Source organism: Trypanosoma brucei, chromosome 8 (genome assembly GCF_000002445.2).
Source record: "Trypanosoma brucei brucei TREU927 chromosome 8, complete sequence".
Classification (NCBI taxonomy): domain Eukaryota; phylum Euglenozoa; class Kinetoplastea; order Trypanosomatida; family Trypanosomatidae; genus Trypanosoma; species Trypanosoma brucei.
Genome location: NC_007281.1, coordinates 1355168 through 1372219, shown reverse-complemented (window position 1 = coordinate 1372219; position 17052 = coordinate 1355168). Strand labels below are relative to the sequence as shown.

The following is a 17052-nucleotide window of genomic DNA, read 5'->3' as shown; positions in this document are numbered from 1 at the left end:
GCTAGGATATAAGGAACAACAACCCCATTTGTGTACATTCTGAATTTTATATTTCCTTAAGTTTCAAATGACGATTTCACACAGTGGTAATCTTTCAGTTGTTTCTCCCCTTGTCTATAATTTGCTGTTTTTCTATGCACTCAATAATTATTATCGTTCTAATATGTATTAGTTTTGCCGTTATCCGCGGAGGGCCTGCTGTTTAGATAATGCTGGGGAGTGTTGATGATGTGGAGCGTTTCTCGACTCTTCTCTACAGTGGGGACAAATCGGCAATGCAGATAGCCACGGAGCTTGGATGGGATGGTTTCGCGTCTGCCATGGGCTTGCAACTGATGCAGAGAGTTCTTAAGGAATCTGTAGCCGCATGTTCGATCTTCTTTGTTTCTCAAGCGTTAAACCATTTGGTGACTTCTAAGTTTGCACTTGCAGACCTTGTGGACCTCGAACAGATGCTGAGTTGTGTCATTGTGGAGCGGCATAAGCTCTTGGACACTCATAATAGGGACGCCCTTGTCCGGTTGCTATGTTCTGTAGTGAAACGGGGATTCTGTGACGCCCCGGAGCTCCAAAGGTTTCCCCTCAAGGTGGCTACGGCGCTAACCGGTGAAGGGGGTGATTATTCGGAAGAACTCGTATCCTTATCGTGTCACATCCTAACCGTGTTGATCGACACGATAGGATCTACGGACGGCCCAAACCAGAACCTCGCGGTGAATAAGAAGACGAACGTGGTTTTTCGCGATGAGTGCCTCCACGACATATTCAAAAGTGTTTCACGTTGCCTTAAACGGGCTCAGTTGTCGCACAATCAGGTGGTCATTGGCGCCGTACCGTTATTGCGCCAAATTCTTTTGTTTGACTTTACTTGCTCCTTGGAGGATATTACTGAGGACGTTTTGACAACTGATTATCCGCAAGGTTGGGCGGCTGACCTTTTGGACCAAGAGCTCTTCGCTAAACTGTGGGGGTTGTATTTACTTCCGGAGGGGGATGCGCGCCTCTTCTCTCCCTTGTTGGAATCGTTGGCATCACTCATATCTCTGAGGGGATCACTCTACCCACTCTGTGAGGACCAGAAGGCGCGGATATCCTGTTGTTTTGAAGTCACGCTTCCAATTATGACGGAGTGTCTTCACCTAGAAGATCCCACGGTTTTGCACGAATTTTGTCGCTTGTTGAATCGTCTGAAACCGAATTTCAGCATTGAGCAAATGTGTAGCGTTTCGTGTTATGAGCAATGGATTGGAGCCCTTGCCGATTTCACTCATTTGTGCTTCCAGAACTGGCGCCATGCGCGGCGGTCGTTCCTTTCTTTAACCTCCACTTGGGCGAAGTTGGTGGGATCTCAGTCCTACTGCAAAGATAAACGCACACTTTTTGGGGAACTGGCACCGAAGGTGTGCTTGTCGTACATTACGTCAAATCAGGAGCAAGCGGTAGCGTTCGCAAGATCTGGTGAAATTGCATCGTTTGAGGATTATTTTCTCGATGAGGATACATGTGTACAAGAGTTGGAGCTTCAATTTGCATCGCAGTTGTTGCGATTCTGTGGTCGAGACACAGAGGAACACATTTCAACACTCATCGAGTCCCATTTATGGGTTCTTAAGTCATCGGAACATCAAGCAGGATTTTGTTTGACGAGCATATACGAACAACTCGCATGGCTTATCACCCTTTCCAGCTCATGGTTGCGCATGAACCATTCCCGTAGCGATGCATGCCCGATAATATGTAAGGCTTTATGGGCATGCTTCGGTGTTGTGAGCTACGATTGTGAGAGAAAGCTTTCATTGTTTGTACCTCAGGGAACTCGTCGTCACTTTCACAACTCCCTCATAGCTTTACTTTGTGCCACTTGGAACGCGCTTCTTCTCGATCGGCTTGATGATGGCAACGGGCTACGGGTCTCCCTTCAAAATACTTTATCTCTGAAAAGTGATGGAGAAATGTCCTCCACTGTGCTTGGGCTTATTGTGGACGAGGTTATGAACTGCGCTCACTCTTGTACCGATGAGACAGCCGTCGAAGCCTTGGCCCTTTTGACTGAGGTGGCTCAATCGCCAACTTCTGTTGCTATTTTAAAGACGCTGCCCCACATTAATGACCGCCTTGCACTCGATGCGGAGATGACGATGGGCAAAAATTCCAGGGTTTATCACCGTGTGCTGTTTCTTCTTGCGCGTATCAGGGCTCAGATTTGGCTGTCCAACGGTGGTTCCCAGGGTGTAATGGGCGACATTGAGCCATCACTTGTTGGAGACTTCAAGATTTTCCAATATGGTTGTGTAGAACACGGTGAAGATTATGCGGATGCTCTCATGCGCGCTACATGCTCATGGCGAGGCGCGTTTTGCGCATGCCTGTGCCAACGTCTGTACCGAGTGTTGCTGAAACGCATACTTCCAAACTTTGACGTTATAGTCCAGCATTTTCAACGTGAGTTTGGAACTAACTGTGGCGTACAGCTGTTGCGCTTGTTGGACGAAATAACCGAAAATCGTTACCGGCGTATAACGTCCGGCGCCCATTGTACGGAGGGCTATCTTGTCTTCCGCCACATTGGTAACTCTATGGGCACAGTGGTCAATATTATTGTTAAAGCGTTGGAGACCCGTGGATCTCAACTTGAGGCTTGGGGTATCAAATGCTTGAGGATCACGTTCCATACCGGTCGTAATCTTCTCGCAGGGGGGCTTTGCAATATGGGAGTTCTCCGTCTTTATGCAGATCGGTCCCTGCCAGCGTGCCTTGTGGCTCTCTGGCGTGCTATGATGCTTGTGGACCGCGAGCGTTTATGCCAAAATGAGAAGTTGGCGCGTAGTTACTTTATGCTTGCCTCTGAGCTGCTTAGAGATTTGTATCTTTGGTTTATCTGTGACTTACCTATCGAGCATTTGTTACAAGTTATTCATCTACTCGAATTCTCGCTTAACTACCAGAATACCTTTGGAACTCTTATAACACTTGGAGCAGAGGCGGTGGCAGCTTTTACCAGCGCCCTGTGTTGTCGTGAGGGCCATGAAGGAGGTGAAGGCGTTAAAATATTGGGGGCACTTCTTCGGGCGGACAAGAACGTTTTCTCCCGACTGCTGCGGGCGACACTTGACCTTATAACGACAAGGAAGTGCACGACGGATCCATTTGAGAGCCTTCTGCAGACACTAATAGTGCTGGATGGGGACTCTTTCGTGCAGCTAGGTGACTTGTTTTCCGGTTTGGCGGCTGTTGGTGGAAAAGGAGCGGAAGTGAGGGAGGCGTTCGTGCTCTTACAACAGTGTGCTTGTGAATCTTATCGTCAGAACAATAAAAATTCGTTTGTGAATGGATTTAAGCAGTTTTCGACAGTTGTAACCCGCTGTTTGGCATGAGGGTAACTTGGAATGAACCTCGTGCACTACTTAAATTCAAGAAGCAGTTCTTCCGGGCGCAAGTCATTACTTTCATCTTAATCGGCTGCTTTCTTTGCTACTTGTTTTGTCTCCCGTTGCTACTGCGTGTCGCTTTTTCCATTTTTCTTTATCCCCCGGCTTCGCATCTGTGCTCGTGTTGATGCACGTTTTCCAGTGGGCGCACACACTGACTTTGCGATACTGCAGTTGGAGGGGCGCGAGATGCAAAGGTGTGTCCACATACTCTCCAGGCACTATCTTGCCCACCACCTCGGAAGTCGTGCTTCTGTAGCTCTGCTTTGCTCACGCGCGTATTTTGTCACCACACCATGCCTCTTTGCACGTCGGATTAAGGGCCGTCGGACAAGGCATCGTGAACCCGCGGAGGGCGATTGGCTCTGCCAGTGCGGGGAACCAAATTATAAATCGAAGCGCGAATGCTACAAATGTGGGGCGCCGGCCCCTCCGCTCCCACCTGGTGTTCGGCGTCCGTCCCTTCCCGGTGAGGACCCTCACGACTGGGCGTGTCCGTGTGGCCAGATGAACTTTCGTGGGAGTGTTGTCTGCCATAAATGCCAACAGCCAAAGCCGACGCCGCCTCCGCTCCCCGGAAAGGAGGTAACGTTGTGGACGTGCCCAAAATGTAAGGGTGTTAACAGAAACGTGCGGAAGTTTTGCTTCAAATGCTCTTCGCCGTCACCACTACTAACGTTCAAGCCCGCTGTGTAAGCTACAACGTGAGCGCGGCTGACAGTGAGTTTACATCCGTACACGAACGTGCTTTCGAATATCTGCTCACGGTGATGAGTGAGGTATTCTGTCTTGTAAGTAATTAAGGATGTGTATTGTTTGCTAAGTCGGTAGCACAGCGTTAAACTTCCGTTCCACTGTCTATTCTATTTCTTTTTTTAAAAAAATCATTGCACTTTTTCTGGTCAGTGTGCTCCTCTGAACTGTGTGTAGGTGTGGTGAAGTGTAGATCAAAATGGAGCCAGCAGCTGAGACCATCAATGTCGCATCAAATTCCTCTTCGTTACCGCAGTTGGAGACGGCAACAACGAGGGAAAAGAAGCGGCTCTTCATGATGCAGCGTGCAGAGCGCCTCAAAGACCCGAAAATGCGTCATATGGGCATCGACAAGGAGGCGCTTGACAGGCAGGTCCGTGAAAGGGAGGCGCTTCGACAGCTGGAGAAAGAGCGGAACGACTTTTATGACCGACAAGCCCTTCTGATGGATCGCCATGCTCAGGCACTTCAGAAGGAGGTTAACGAGATACGAGCAAACCGTGAAAAGCAATTGCTTGACTACCGTGAAACCTACCAGAAGAAGGAAACGCAGCGCGAGTGGGACCTCAACGATCCCCACTGGAAGGCGAAGGATTTACCGGGCCGTGTTGGCGACAACGATCCCCGAACTGGGGTTTCTTCTCTCCAAAAATTTGAAGGTGAGGACTTGGATTACAAGAATCGTCGGGCTGCTCAGCAGCGCCAACAGCGCGAGTGGGCGCGGCAGCAAACGGAGGAGAAACTCGCGAAGAAGTGGATGGAGGAGGAGGCAAACCGTGTCTTCGATGAACGAAACGAGGAGACCAACCGCCGTATCTACGATATAGAGCAGGGTATCGCCGAGCAGCGCAGGATGATCCATAAGAACCAAGCAGAATTTAATAAAGCCCTCGCCGAGCAAAAGCGCCGTGAGGCCATTCGAGACAAGGAGGAGGACACCCGCAAGGCCCTTGAGGAAATTCGTTTCCACATGGAGGGTGATTTCCTTAACGAAACCGAGACGGTCGTGAGCGAGCTTGGAAAGAAGGTGAAGGCGGAGCGCTACAAAGGCATGACAGAGGAGCAGAAGCGTAAGTTTCTTGAGGATCGGGCGAGACAACGCGATCTTTTGCGGCGTCGCCGGTTTATGGAAGTCGAGGAAGAACGGCGGTGGGCCCAGCAGGACAACTTGCAGCTTCGCATGGCCAACGCTTTGGAAAGGCAGAAGGAACGTGAACGGCATGCAGAAAGGTTGAGCATTGCTGCCGAGCAGATGAAGCAGAGGGAGGCATCACAAATTCGCAAGAAGCAACTAGACGAGTTGTACACCAATCAGGTAGATGAAGACTATTTCAAGTATTGGGATCTCTGTATGTAGTCAACTAGAAGAATGAGGGGGAGGGGTGGCGTGCGCGCCGTTGGACACAGGGAATCTGTGGCATTTCTTTTTGTCTAACTTCCACATTTCAACATTTGTGGTGGGTGCATGTCAATTTTGAAGAAGCCTCTTTTTTTTGTTTCCAGTAAATAGAAGAAAAATGATATATTTATATATATATGCGTATATGTACTGTGTATTCTTGCACGTAGAGGCGAAAACACACGAAGGAAGTGCATAAAAGGGGGAGAGAGCACGAGATGAACTTCTGTAAGTGTCGTTGTCGTGAGATGTATTCATCACTTAATCGTGAGTTTTTTGTATGCTGTGGGGTGCACTTGCCCCAATCGTCTTTTCTCTGATGACTTCCCACCGACTCACATGACTTTTAGTGGTCGTGTTTCACATTCGTGTGGTCAAGCCACATTCCTCTCGTTATTACATATATGCATATATTCTTGAATTTTATTTCTCTTCAGTTTCATCCACCACCTTGAACTAGTCAATCCATCAAAGGTGTACTTACATGGCTTGTGTTCACACAGCTGGGTCTCCATTGTCATATACTTCCCTTGAAACCTACGGCGACAGTGCTCATTCACACGCAATATGATTCTCGGTCTCGGTGATGGTACGTTTGCCATCCTATTTTTCATCATTCTTGGTATAGTTGGGACGTTATTTGGGTCGTACGTATGCCCCCGGCTGGTGCTGCCTATCGGCCTCGCGTGTGCCGCCATGCCTTTTATTGCATATGGCTGCATTATATCGTCGCCGCACGACCCCGTACCTGCGCCGCTGCCACAGACGTCTTACAACAGGGAGCGGCCGTTTCCTACAAATCCTGATGAGGCGGTTGTTGTGGATTATTTGTTTCCTGTCCGTGTCGTACTAATGGTACTTACATGTGGTTCCCTTCTTGCGGCTGCTGGTTATTACGTGGTTCGGGTGGTAGTTCTGGAACCGCCGTTCAAGGCTCCGCGTGTTCAGTGCCTACGAGAACAACTGGAGGAGGAGCACCCAACATGGTATCGCTAATCCAATGTGTCGTGAAGTCTTTGGGTGTTACTGTTTTTATTTTGTTTTTAACTCTCCCTTCAATGGGCGGTAGTTACTCCTCCCTTCCATTGCCGACCCTACCTACTTAAAATACACTATTCCCTTGCGTAAGGTGTTACTGCCTCTCCCATTTATTTTCTTCATTTTTCATTCCTGACCTTCGTTTTGCCTTCGTTTGGTCCCCACTTTCTGATGCCATGATTTCCTCCGTTGTTGAATTTGCTAATGTACTCAGCGGCACTGCAGGGGCATAGGATCGTACGAGAACCACCGTGTAAAGGAACGTCAGAAGTGCTGAATTAAAAGAACTAGCGACATCCCAGGTGAAGAGGAAAAGAAAGGGGAAGGGAAATATAGGGTTAGGTGAAGTTTCCTTACATGAAAGAGGAACCCGCTTACAAGATTATAGTAATTGGTGATGTGGGTGTAGGGAAGAGCAACATCTCATCGCGGTTCTGTGACAGCATTTATTACGATGACATTGTTCCAACGATTGGCGTGGACTTCAAGTATTGCCATACCACAACTTTAGAAAAGCACGCGCGCACCATATTGCTTCAGATTTGGGATACCTCCGGGCAGGATCGTTTTGTTTCACTCACGACGGCTTACTACCGCAACTGTCATGGCGCACTGATTTGCTTTGATCTCACCAATCGGAGCTCCTTTGAAGGGATCGACGCGTGGTTTGAGCGCCTGAGGTCCCACTGCCCGGTACTTCCGCCCCTCATCCTCGTGGGTTGCAAGTTAGACCTGGTGGAGTGCAGTGAACTTCATAAAGAAGGGACAAGCTTAGGGATTTGCAGGCAAGTGGAGAAAAGCGAGGCAGACGCATGGGCAAAGCGACACGGTTGCTTGTGCTACTTCGAGACGAGCTCGAGAAATAACACAAATGTCTCCGAAGCTTTCCAACACCTGGGGACTTATATAGTGAATAACACAACTCCAACTGTCGAGGGTCATGGGGACAAGGCGATAGGGAACATCGTACGATTAAACACAAGTACACATACTAAAAAGAGGAAGTGGAGGTGCTGAACCTCTTATGGTGGCAATAGCATTTGCCATTCAATGAACGGGTAAGCCCTCGTTCACTGAGGGAGGAGCTTTGGAGGAACTACACATGAAGGCTAGACGAGAAATTAGTGAAAGGACAGGGAACGGAAGGCAGCAATAGTGAAAAAGAATCTATGAAGTGAAGCAGATAGGTATTTTCTTTTGCCTTGACACGTGTATGGATGCTTGCCATTTGTGATTTAGTACGGTATCCAAGCCAGCATAGACAGTGTGTAGCACTCCGTTCGCTCTCTCCAGTACTGAAAGGGAAGTGTTACGCCGAGGGCCATCGTATCTTCCCCCCTTTTTTATTCGACTCATTTTATTCTTGCCTTCTTCTCGCATTTTGTTATACCTCTCTCTTATCAATTCTATTGTTTTATTTTTCATTTGGAAGAAGGTTTCGTACACCACTGAACACCGTGGTTCTATCTTTGGCCACTCGGCTCCACCGGCTCAGATGCTCCGTCGCATATACGGCCGTCCCTTTCTTTTCTATCTTGGGTCTCCCCCTTTACAATATCTGCGCCTGCACTCCCCACAGTCTACACATCTGCACATATATACCTATATGTATACCTTTGTATATTGTTACATCTATTTGTGTATTTACGCGTGTGTGTGTGTGCTGCTTCCCACTTTCACTTAATATGACGAAGTTCCTCCCCCTGTTACATGCCATTAAATTCATTCTGTTGTAAGCGTCGTTTCCATCAATTAGGCCCCATGGCTTGTGTGTTGAGTGTAGTTATTTCCTGTTATTTCTATTTCCCCCAATTTGTGTGTATTGTTGACCAAATCTGTTTTCCTTCGGTGTTGCGTGCCTCATCGTGGTGGTGTTCCTGCTGGTGATATTGACGTGTTGAAAGGTTTTTTTAATTCGTGGGATTGTAGGCGTGTGGGGAAGTGACGGTAAGAAGAAGAGGCGGATGAGCAGGCGCGGCCAAATAACGTTAACTTCCTGATGGGCACGTTACCCCGCACCCGGCCTCAATCGGCGGCTACTGCGCTTTGCGTAGATTTTTTTCTTTGCAATATATAGACGGCCAACTTCCTCTTTGTTTTCTTCACTTTTCTCGTCACGTTTTTTTGTTCAATATGCCCGTTTGAAGAGTCCACTTCGCATATGATCACAGCAGCTTCCCCTGGTGGGGACTGCGACTACATATTCAAGATTATTGTCATTGGCGACAGTGGCGTTGGGAAGTCTTCCCTTACGGTGCGGCTCTCTGAGGATGTTTTTTACAAGGATTACGCATCCACCATCGCTATTGATTTTCGAATGCACCAAATGACGTACATGGATAAGCGTGTCCGCTTGCAAATATGGGACACAGCCGGGCAAGAGCGGTTTCAGTCAGTGGCAACTGCCTTTTACCGCGGCGCCAACGGCGTAATGCTTTGTTTTGACCTTACACATCGACCCTCATTTCTACACTTGGAGCACTGGATGGAACGCGTGCGACAGCAGTCTCTTCCCGGTATCCCGTGCTTATTGGTTGGATGCAAAAGTGACGAGGCCCGCACTTCGCGGCAGGTATCGAAGGAAGAAGCGATGGCATGGGCAAAACAACATGGAATGTCGTACATTGACACGAGCGCAAAGGAGAAGGAGAATGTACAGTCTGCGTTTCAGAAAATAGCACAGGAGATATTCGAGGATATGAAGGAACGTACAGGAAAGGGTCTGTCCCCAAGTGGTGGTGCAGGGGGAGCTGGTAATGGTGTCAGGTTAGCCGGAAACGAAGGGCAAAAGGGCTCGAAGCGTGGTGGTTGCTGTTAAAATGTGATCTTCGTTCGTACTAGTGAGAGGTAATATGTTACGGTAGTGAATTACGGAACGGATGGTTCAGCGGTATTTTTGTTTTTTTCTTTTTAAAGGGAGGAAAGACGCAATTGTGTACGTATGTGCTATATCCGTGTGTGTGTGTGTGTACTTGGGGCGGGGGGAGGGGAGGAAAGTGTACGATTGAGAGGTCACGCATACATTCCCGCATGGTTCGCCTTCCACATGAGTTATTAATGTGGGATACGACCGTCCATGAAGTCACGTGTGATGTATATGTGTGGTTCCCTCTTGTCTTTTAGCTTTCATCTTTTTCTTTTGCATCGTCCGCTTGTCCGGCGTCATCCCTCCCACTTTCTTTTTGGGGCTCACCGGTTGACGGGAGACGTTTGGTCTCCACCTTTTGTTGCGGCGCCGACTACATTCCTTGTCGTTTTCTCATTTGAGTCTCTACTGTTTGAGGTGGGGTAGAGGTGTGTGTTTTGAGCCCCTTAGAGCACTTGTGAATGACAAAGGATTAAATGCAATGGTTGTGCTCGCAGGGGCTTACAGTGTGTCCACCCTTTCATTGTCCGATACCTCTCTTCCCTTTTCCCTGCTTTTTCTTTTTTTTTTTTCTCCTTCCTCTGCCATGTCATATCATATCATATTATATTTTATCCGCTTTTTGTTGCTTGTCTCTTTCGAATATTCCCTTTGGTTCCCCACTCTTTGCACTGTACTCCTTGTCGTCTCCCTCTATTCGTGCCATTTTTTTGTCCAGCTGTAGAGTTTTGTGGATACAAACCACGATAAAGTAGTAGTTTGTTGCACCGGGGGTAGGTGGATGTGTACAGGAGGTTCAACAAAGTTTTATGTGAACCGGTCAGCGGTGTGGTTACTGCCCTCCTGGGTTCTGATTTTGTTGATTCAACCATTAGCGGCATACGGAAGTAGATGTGACACAAACCCAATCTACATCGCTTCGGAGTGTTTAAAGATGCCGGAGTGCGCGTGGTGCTGTGAACGACCTGTAGGAAGTCAGTGCTTTGACCCGTCGGAGCAATACAATGCGCTGTCATGCAGTGAAGCGGCCACGTTAAGGAACTCCAGTGTGACGTGTGGCGCAAGGTGCCAAGCTGCAGCAGCCGATTGTGACAGCTGTGAGGATAGGAACTGGTGTTACTTCTGTACAAGCTCAAACGAATGCCAACCGGCGTACGAAACGTGCAAAGATGGGCGGGTGATACAATCTTGTGATATGCAGGATATGTCAGAGTGGAATTTGCTCATTGTGATTTTACCTCTTCTAGGTACAGGTGGTTTGCTCATCGTAAGTTCGACGATAATGTACGTAGTTCTGTTGGTATGGCAGTGCCGAGGTGAGGAAACCCCCGAGGCTAATGTGACCAACGAACACACTCCACTTCTGGCTGAGACTGGCTCCAATGGGGATCATGGCGATGCAGCTAATACCGATGGGGGGAATGATGCTCAGATTGATGAGGAGAGAGTTGTTTCTAATACATCCGATAATACGGGTGAGGGGAGGGAGGTTAACGCAAGTGAGGAATGCTCGCCGGAGTTGTCTTCCGATTTGCCGCAATTGCCAGCATCGGTCGCTCAAAAGAAGGATGGTGCGACTGAGGAAGCCGGGGCTCGCTCTGCAGCGGCGAGTGTAACGAGCAATAGCGACCTTCTTTGTCATTTATGCCTCGACGCATATTCGACAGTGACATTTCTGCCGTGTTACCATACTTGTTGTTGTGAGATGTGCTGCACCAAACTCCGTCCCACAGGTGATAAGGGCCTCACGTGTCCTTTTTGTCGTGTCAAGATTCTAGCTATGGTTAGTTTACGGGGCCTCTCCAAAGGCAACGATTAGTTTTGTTACCCTCCAGTATGCACTCTCTCTAGTCTAGACCTTGTGATGGGTATCTTTATGGAAGATTGAGTGCAGGTTGGGTTTCGCTGCTTCTGTCATCATCGCCTGCCGCATTTTTTTCATTCTTTTTTCATAATTCACCTTTTACTATTTTCACATCGCGAATAAGAGGCGACGTTATTTCCGAAGTGGGTGGGAGAGGATAGACAAAGCGAAGCGCTGGTGCATATGTGTGTGTGTGTGTATTTGAAGTTGTGTCTCAAGCGCGTATGGAAAATTACCGCATCAAACTCCTCCAAGAGGAAAAAAAGGAGATGAGTAGGGAAGTGCGAATGGGTTAGGAAGTGTTAATTATGCTTTCAAGGTTATATCATTAGGTTCCACTGTGCGTCATCAGTTCGCTTTTTTTCTTTTTCGTTGTTGTTGTTGTTGTTATTCTACTTATATCTGTTGCTTGGTTGCCTCTAGGTTGCTGGATGCGCGGTTCCTTAATTTGTGTGTGTGGGGAGGTAACAGGAAGAGAAGGATGGAATATGTTGTTGGAGTTGAGGTCAAAACTCTTCATGCGTGTGCACCACGATGCGTAACATGTTATCTCCCTTTCATTAACCTTACCCGGTCACCGTACAACTCTCATCATTGTATCACGTTTCTTTTTCCTTTCCATTGAGGACGAAATGAGAAGGGAAATACAACCAAACGAATTATGAAGGATTATTTCCGCTCGTATTTACATCATGTGGATGGCATCGCGATTCTGAATGGCTCCTTGAGGCTTTTCCAACTTTTTTTTTTTTTTTGCATGGCTCAAGATACAGGGTAGTTCACATTTTTACCCCTCCCACCTCTCCTGTTTATCAATTTGGAAAGTGGTCGGGAGCCTTCGTAGCACAGTGAGGTGTTTAAAACGGGAGATAAGGGCAATACGAGAAGAGTACAAGAAAGACAGATGGAACGTGTGAGGTACAAAGTCATCGAAAAAACGGGTGATTTGGGTGAAGTCGTGCAGGTGAAGGTCCGCGACGTTGGTGTGGACTCACGGGATTTCGCTCCGGTTGTGCGTGTCGCATCGCTGCGTGAATGCCCGGCGCAGGTGGCTGAATTTGCTGGACTTATACCGGGGCCATCCTGTCCCTCCTGTAGGCAAAAGGAAGCTTACATACGGCGACTGGTGGAGTACATACGGGAGCTGGAAGCAACTATCAACACTGACAGGGCGGTGAGCGCCCTCATGCTAAAGATGGAAAACGCCGAGGGCGATGGTGTGGAGCAACCAAAGAATGGGGTCCGTTCCTCCCCGCAGCGATCCGCAAGTGGAACATTTTCCTACGCGTTCCCAACGTCACAAAATATCACTTTCGAAGAAACGGATGGCGAAGGACATCCCACTCTGATGGAAATGATGACAGACGAACTAAGGCGGCAGAGCTTGCTCACGGCGATGATGTCACTTCTGAACCGACCGACATTGGAAGAAATTGTAACCATCGGGGAGGAGATGCGGGCGGAGCAAACCAAGAACCTGCAGCCTGTAGCTTTGAACAAGGGGTCATGACACATATGTGAGCAACTGCACGTACATGAGCCATCATTATCAAAGCTGGGAGGGTTCATATTGTTAGTTCTCTTCCCTCCCCCCCCGCAACACACACGCACACTATGTTTACGTTTAGTTCTTCAGTCACGTGTACAACCCTCTTTTGCTATCTGTTTCTCATTGTCGATTCCGCTAGTTTTTTTTTGTTTGCGGGATTTTGCCTGCGCTTGCATATCGCCGCATGTTCTGCTTCCTTCCTTCTGTTGACCCCACGTTCTTTTTGATGAATTGAAGGTAGGAAGGAAGGTTTTACTGTCTAACAAACTAGAGGGGTTGCCTGAATTTTAACGGTAGTGCTGGATCGAGAGAGTGACAACTGCGCGGGGCGAAGGGAGATCAGGATAGAATAGAGAAGTTAAAAAAAGAAAAAAAAGAAAATCAAAGTTGACACCGCATAGTGAAAGAGGACAGGACGAGTCCCTTGCAAACGGTTGAACAGAAGGGAACGTAGGACTGAACGTGTAGCCGTTTACCGCCATGATTGGTATGATGGCGCGTAGTGGGGCGGGTGTTTTTCCCCCCAGGCGCCCTGGACAAACGGACGGTGACCTCCGTAAGGAGCTTAACGACCGGAATGCCCCCCGTGATTCCACCATTCTCACCCGCACGGAACTGGACATCATACGTGAAATGATCAGTGGAAAGAATATTATGACGACACTCACGCGAAGTGCAGTGCGCACCCGCAGTGTTGAGGCTGAAGAGCACAAGCGGCGCATGCAGCAGTATGATGAGGAGCAGCGCCTTTGCGGTGGGAATGACAAGCCGTTGGAACAGATTGAGGAAGAGCAGCAGCGACGCCTCAACTTGGAGCGGGCGAAGACGCTGCTTGACGAGCAATATGACGAAGTGAAAGCGATGAATCAAATCGTTGACGAGGCCCGGTGCATTGCCGTGCGTAACGCACAAATAAGGGAGAGGGAGCTGCGTAAGGAAGAGGAAATGGAGTATGAACGAAAGATGGAAGAGATGATGACAGCTGAAGCAGAGAAGGCGGCAAAACTCTATAACGAACGGGAGGAGCAGCAGGTTGTTGCCCGCAAGAAAACTCTCGCGGTTATTAAGGCTCAGTTGGAGCAACACGATGTAGAACGCGTGCGGAAGCTGGAATTGCTTCAGCACGAACGGGAGGCCATGACACGCCACCTTGAGCTTTTACGAGAAGAGGCTCAAGCTGAAAAACTTCAACAGCAGGAGAAAGAGAGGCGTATTATGGAAGCCGTTGCATTGGCCAACGCGCAACAAATCAGCTTAAAGAAGAGACAGCAGGAACTCGATGAGGAGGAGGATAGGCGTATAGCAGAGTTTATTAAACGGAAACAGGAGCGTGATCGCCTCTATGCGGAGGAGCAACAGCGCATACGAGACGAAAAGGAGCGTGAGGTGGCCAGACTGCGAGCAGAACAGCAACGGGCACAGAACACGCAGGCATTGCTGGATGACATACGAGCACAGCGTGCACAAGAAGAGTACGCGCGAGATATGCGCCGAAAGGAGAAGGAGCGTAAGGAGCGTGAGGCTGCGGTTCTGCAGGACCTCGCGCAAATGCGCGAGAAGCAGATCGAGGAGCGCAAGCGCATGAAGGCCGAAGAGCGGCGGCTGGAAGAAGAGGAGGTGGAACGCATCAACGCCGTACAAAAGGTTGCGTTGGAGCAGGAGCGAGAGCGAAAAATGTGGGCCCGCAAGCAACACGAAGAGAATTCTCTGGCAGTGCTCAAACAGATTATGGATGTTGAGGAGAGACGCCGCCGTGAGCGGCAGGAGTACGTGGCCGAGGGCAACAGCATTATGATGCAAATAAGGGAGAGGGAAGCAGCCATTGAGGCCATTCGCCAGCGTAAGTTGAAGGAGTTAGAGGAACTCGGTGTGCCTGAAGAGTACTGCCAGGCACTGCAGAAGAAGATGAAGGTCAAGGTGGCCCGGCGATAGTTACATTTTTAACCGCAGGAACTTTTGTATTAATACGCGCATTATATTTTTGGTATTGCCCTAGTCACTCTTTTTTCCCTTCTCCCCGAGTGTCTCTTCCGCTGCTACTTGATGCATTCGTTCGACTTTACACACTGTTTTGTTTTTTTGCCTACACAGCTTCTAGGCCTCTCACGCTCGTGTTTACTTTGTGGGTGAATGTGCCAATCGTTTGTTATTTACGTGGCGGTTAGAGTTGCTTTATGTACATATACTCGTTGATGAATGAATGTGCTGCGGGGGCAGTGTGAGAGAACAGGGAGAGGCACATCCATTTTACTCTTTTAGATGTATAATCTCTACTTACTCTTCTCTTTTTTTTTCAGAAAAAGGAGACGGGGGACGTTTAGAAGCTGTTCGCGTGACCGAACGCATTACTTGAGTACTCCCTCTACTGCTTTTCGTGAAGTGGGGCCTTATGACAACTTCTCGGGTGGGTCGTGTCGAGGAGTTGCCGGCCTCGAACAATTATCTGTATTGGTCATGTCACCACTGTGTTTCCGCGTGAGGACTTGATTTCTTACTTGTTATTCCTTTTCCTTTCTTTACTCCCAAGCTCCTTTCCACTGCCGCTGCTTTTTGCCTTCAGCACCTGTGCTCTGGGACCCGCTCAAGCAGAAGATTCTCAAAGCCATCGAGGTTTTCCACGCGGACAACCCTGTACTTTGCGGCGGGCAGGAGAGAGTATTACCACCGCGGAGGGTGACCTTGAAGGAGAAGTTACTTGTTCTTTAAACGCTTAGGTAAAGGGAAGATACAGCCACGTGTTAACGCATATACATAAGGGTACTTTGCCGATCCATTTGCTAACACCATCCTGTTGTGCGAATGGGGCAAAAATCTTCAACGGCCGCGAATGAAGGAAGGCCACGGAGCTACTATCTCGTGATGGGGGGGCCGTCTATTCGTTACATCGGTGGCCCCCCGGAAGCCGGACCGCTTATTTTTGATGTAGATATAGAGAAACCGGAGGAAGAGGGAGAAATAGAACGTGCAGAAGTATTTAATATGGCTGTGTCCGTCTTACCTAAGGAACCTTTCAGACTGAGGCACGTGAGGTCAGGAAACAATCGGACAGACTTTGCTCTTTCTTTTATGGTATCTGCCACGAACAATGTTGTGGGGCCCGGCTACACGCTGCGTGTATTTGCAGGTGTTGACATTGAATACCGGGAGAACGAGGGAATACATCTGAAACAGGCGGAGAAGAGCCAGAATCCGTTTTGCGTCCATGAAACGTCCACCCCAGAGGAGATTTTGGGAGAGGTATACATTGGTGAGGGAGTGCAGCTACAGAAGGTTGACAAGGCTGTCAGCATAACAACCCCGGAGGGGATTAAACAGGTCACATATGCGCCTATAGTTATTGAACTCACCTATGAACCACCGGTTTGTGGACGAGAGAGGCGTAGAGCGCCACTTGCTGACGATGCCCGTGACACGACGCAACGTGTTATACAATACACGTTCCTCGACATACCGGACAACGCTGCAGACCTCGTGGCAAATGCCGCCCGCTCAGGTGGTGAGGGCCGCAGGCCATCAGGCGAAGTGGGGGCACAAGTTAAAGTTGTGCGTCAGCTACTTCAATTGGGTGTGGAGGTGTACGAACTTGATGATGTCTTTGACCTTGGCGCCAACAGCGACGACGAGAACGCGGAGGATGATGACGATAAACTTTGTGTGGTGTGTCTGACTAACGAGCGTGACACCATGCTTCTGCCATGTCGTCACATGTGCTTGTGCTACGAATGCGCCAGTATGTTGCGTATCCAGCGTAATAACGCGTGCCCCATATGTCGTGTCCCAATTGAACGCCTAATGACCGCTTAGGTTCGCAAATACTTAGCCCACATTTCACCGAGGTATGATTGCTGACGTACGTATACATAGACGCGCATGAATGTATACGTGCGTGTGAGAACGGATGGGAAGTTGGGGAAGAGAGTCTCTGATCCCAAGAACCGAATAAGGTTCAGCGTTGTGGGACGTCAACGCGTTAGCGCACATGTAACGTATGCTTGTGGGTAGAAAATATGAGAGACCAACGATGACTAGGTCGGCGCTCTATTTACCGGAGCAAGTTGTGCCACTGGGCTCATGTTGTGCTTGTTTGGCCGGTCGGCGTCGTTGAGAAAGGGAATATTCCACACTTGAAGAATATTCTTTTCTTGCCGGTACCTA

The 17052-nt window shown here is 48.8% G+C and overlaps 10 protein-coding genes across 10 annotated transcripts, besides 4 other annotated features; all 10 read left to right on the top strand.

Annotated features, from left to right (window-relative positions):
* Positions 1-17052: part of a sequence feature (sequence corresponds to BAC RPCI93-4A8) that runs on past both edges of the window.
* On the top strand, positions 210-3374 carry Tb927.8.4660 (hypothetical protein, conserved; the record flags this gene model as incomplete). Its single annotated transcript, XM_842204.1, has 1 exon — positions 210-3374. One exon carries the CDS (start codon positions 210-212, stop codon positions 3372-3374), a length of 3165 nt encoding a protein of 1054 aa, XP_847297.1.
* Positions 3618-4124, top strand: Tb927.8.4650 (hypothetical protein, conserved; the record flags this gene model as incomplete). The annotated part of the gene is made up of 1 exon (XM_842203.1): positions 3618-4124. One exon carries the CDS (start codon positions 3618-3620, stop codon positions 4122-4124), a length of 507 nt encoding a protein of 168 aa, XP_847296.1.
* Positions 4381-5538, top strand: Tb927.8.4640 (flagellar protofilament ribbon protein, putative; the record flags this gene model as incomplete). Its single annotated transcript, XM_842202.1, has 1 exon — positions 4381-5538. The coding sequence occupies one exon, from the start codon at positions 4381-4383 to the stop codon at positions 5536-5538; it is 1158 nt and encodes a 385-aa protein (XP_847295.1).
* Positions 6148-6576, top strand: Tb927.8.4630 (hypothetical protein, conserved; the record flags this gene model as incomplete). Its single annotated transcript, XM_842201.1, has 1 exon — positions 6148-6576. One exon carries the CDS (start codon positions 6148-6150, stop codon positions 6574-6576), a length of 429 nt encoding a protein of 142 aa, XP_847294.1.
* On the top strand, positions 6976-7635 carry Tb927.8.4620 (small GTP-binding protein Rab7, putative; the record flags this gene model as incomplete). The annotated part of the gene is made up of 1 exon (XM_842200.1): positions 6976-7635. One exon carries the CDS (start codon positions 6976-6978, stop codon positions 7633-7635), a length of 660 nt encoding a protein of 219 aa, XP_847293.1.
* Positions 8780-9436, top strand: Tb927.8.4610 (small GTP-binding protein Rab1; the record flags this gene model as incomplete). The annotated part of the gene is made up of 1 exon (XM_842199.1): positions 8780-9436. One exon carries the CDS (start codon positions 8780-8782, stop codon positions 9434-9436), a length of 657 nt encoding a protein of 218 aa, XP_847292.1.
* Positions 10018-10069: a sequence feature (A-rich).
* Positions 10070-10094: a microsatellite.
* Positions 10095-10122: a sequence feature (A-rich).
* Positions 10266-11303, top strand: Tb927.8.4600 (hypothetical protein, conserved; the record flags this gene model as incomplete). The annotated part of the gene is made up of 1 exon (XM_842198.1): positions 10266-11303. The coding sequence occupies one exon, from the start codon at positions 10266-10268 to the stop codon at positions 11301-11303; it is 1038 nt and encodes a 345-aa protein (XP_847291.1).
* Tb927.8.4590 (hypothetical protein, conserved) lies at positions 12253-12858 on the top strand (the record flags this gene model as incomplete). The annotated part of the gene is made up of 1 exon (XM_842197.1): positions 12253-12858. The coding sequence occupies one exon, from the start codon at positions 12253-12255 to the stop codon at positions 12856-12858; it is 606 nt and encodes a 201-aa protein (XP_847290.1).
* Positions 13378-14829, top strand: Tb927.8.4580 (hypothetical protein, conserved; the record flags this gene model as incomplete). The annotated part of the gene is made up of 1 exon (XM_842196.1): positions 13378-14829. The coding sequence occupies one exon, from the start codon at positions 13378-13380 to the stop codon at positions 14827-14829; it is 1452 nt and encodes a 483-aa protein (XP_847289.1).
* Tb927.8.4570 (hypothetical protein, conserved) lies at positions 15697-16701 on the top strand (the record flags this gene model as incomplete). The annotated part of the gene is made up of 1 exon (XM_842195.1): positions 15697-16701. The coding sequence occupies one exon, from the start codon at positions 15697-15699 to the stop codon at positions 16699-16701; it is 1005 nt and encodes a 334-aa protein (XP_847288.1).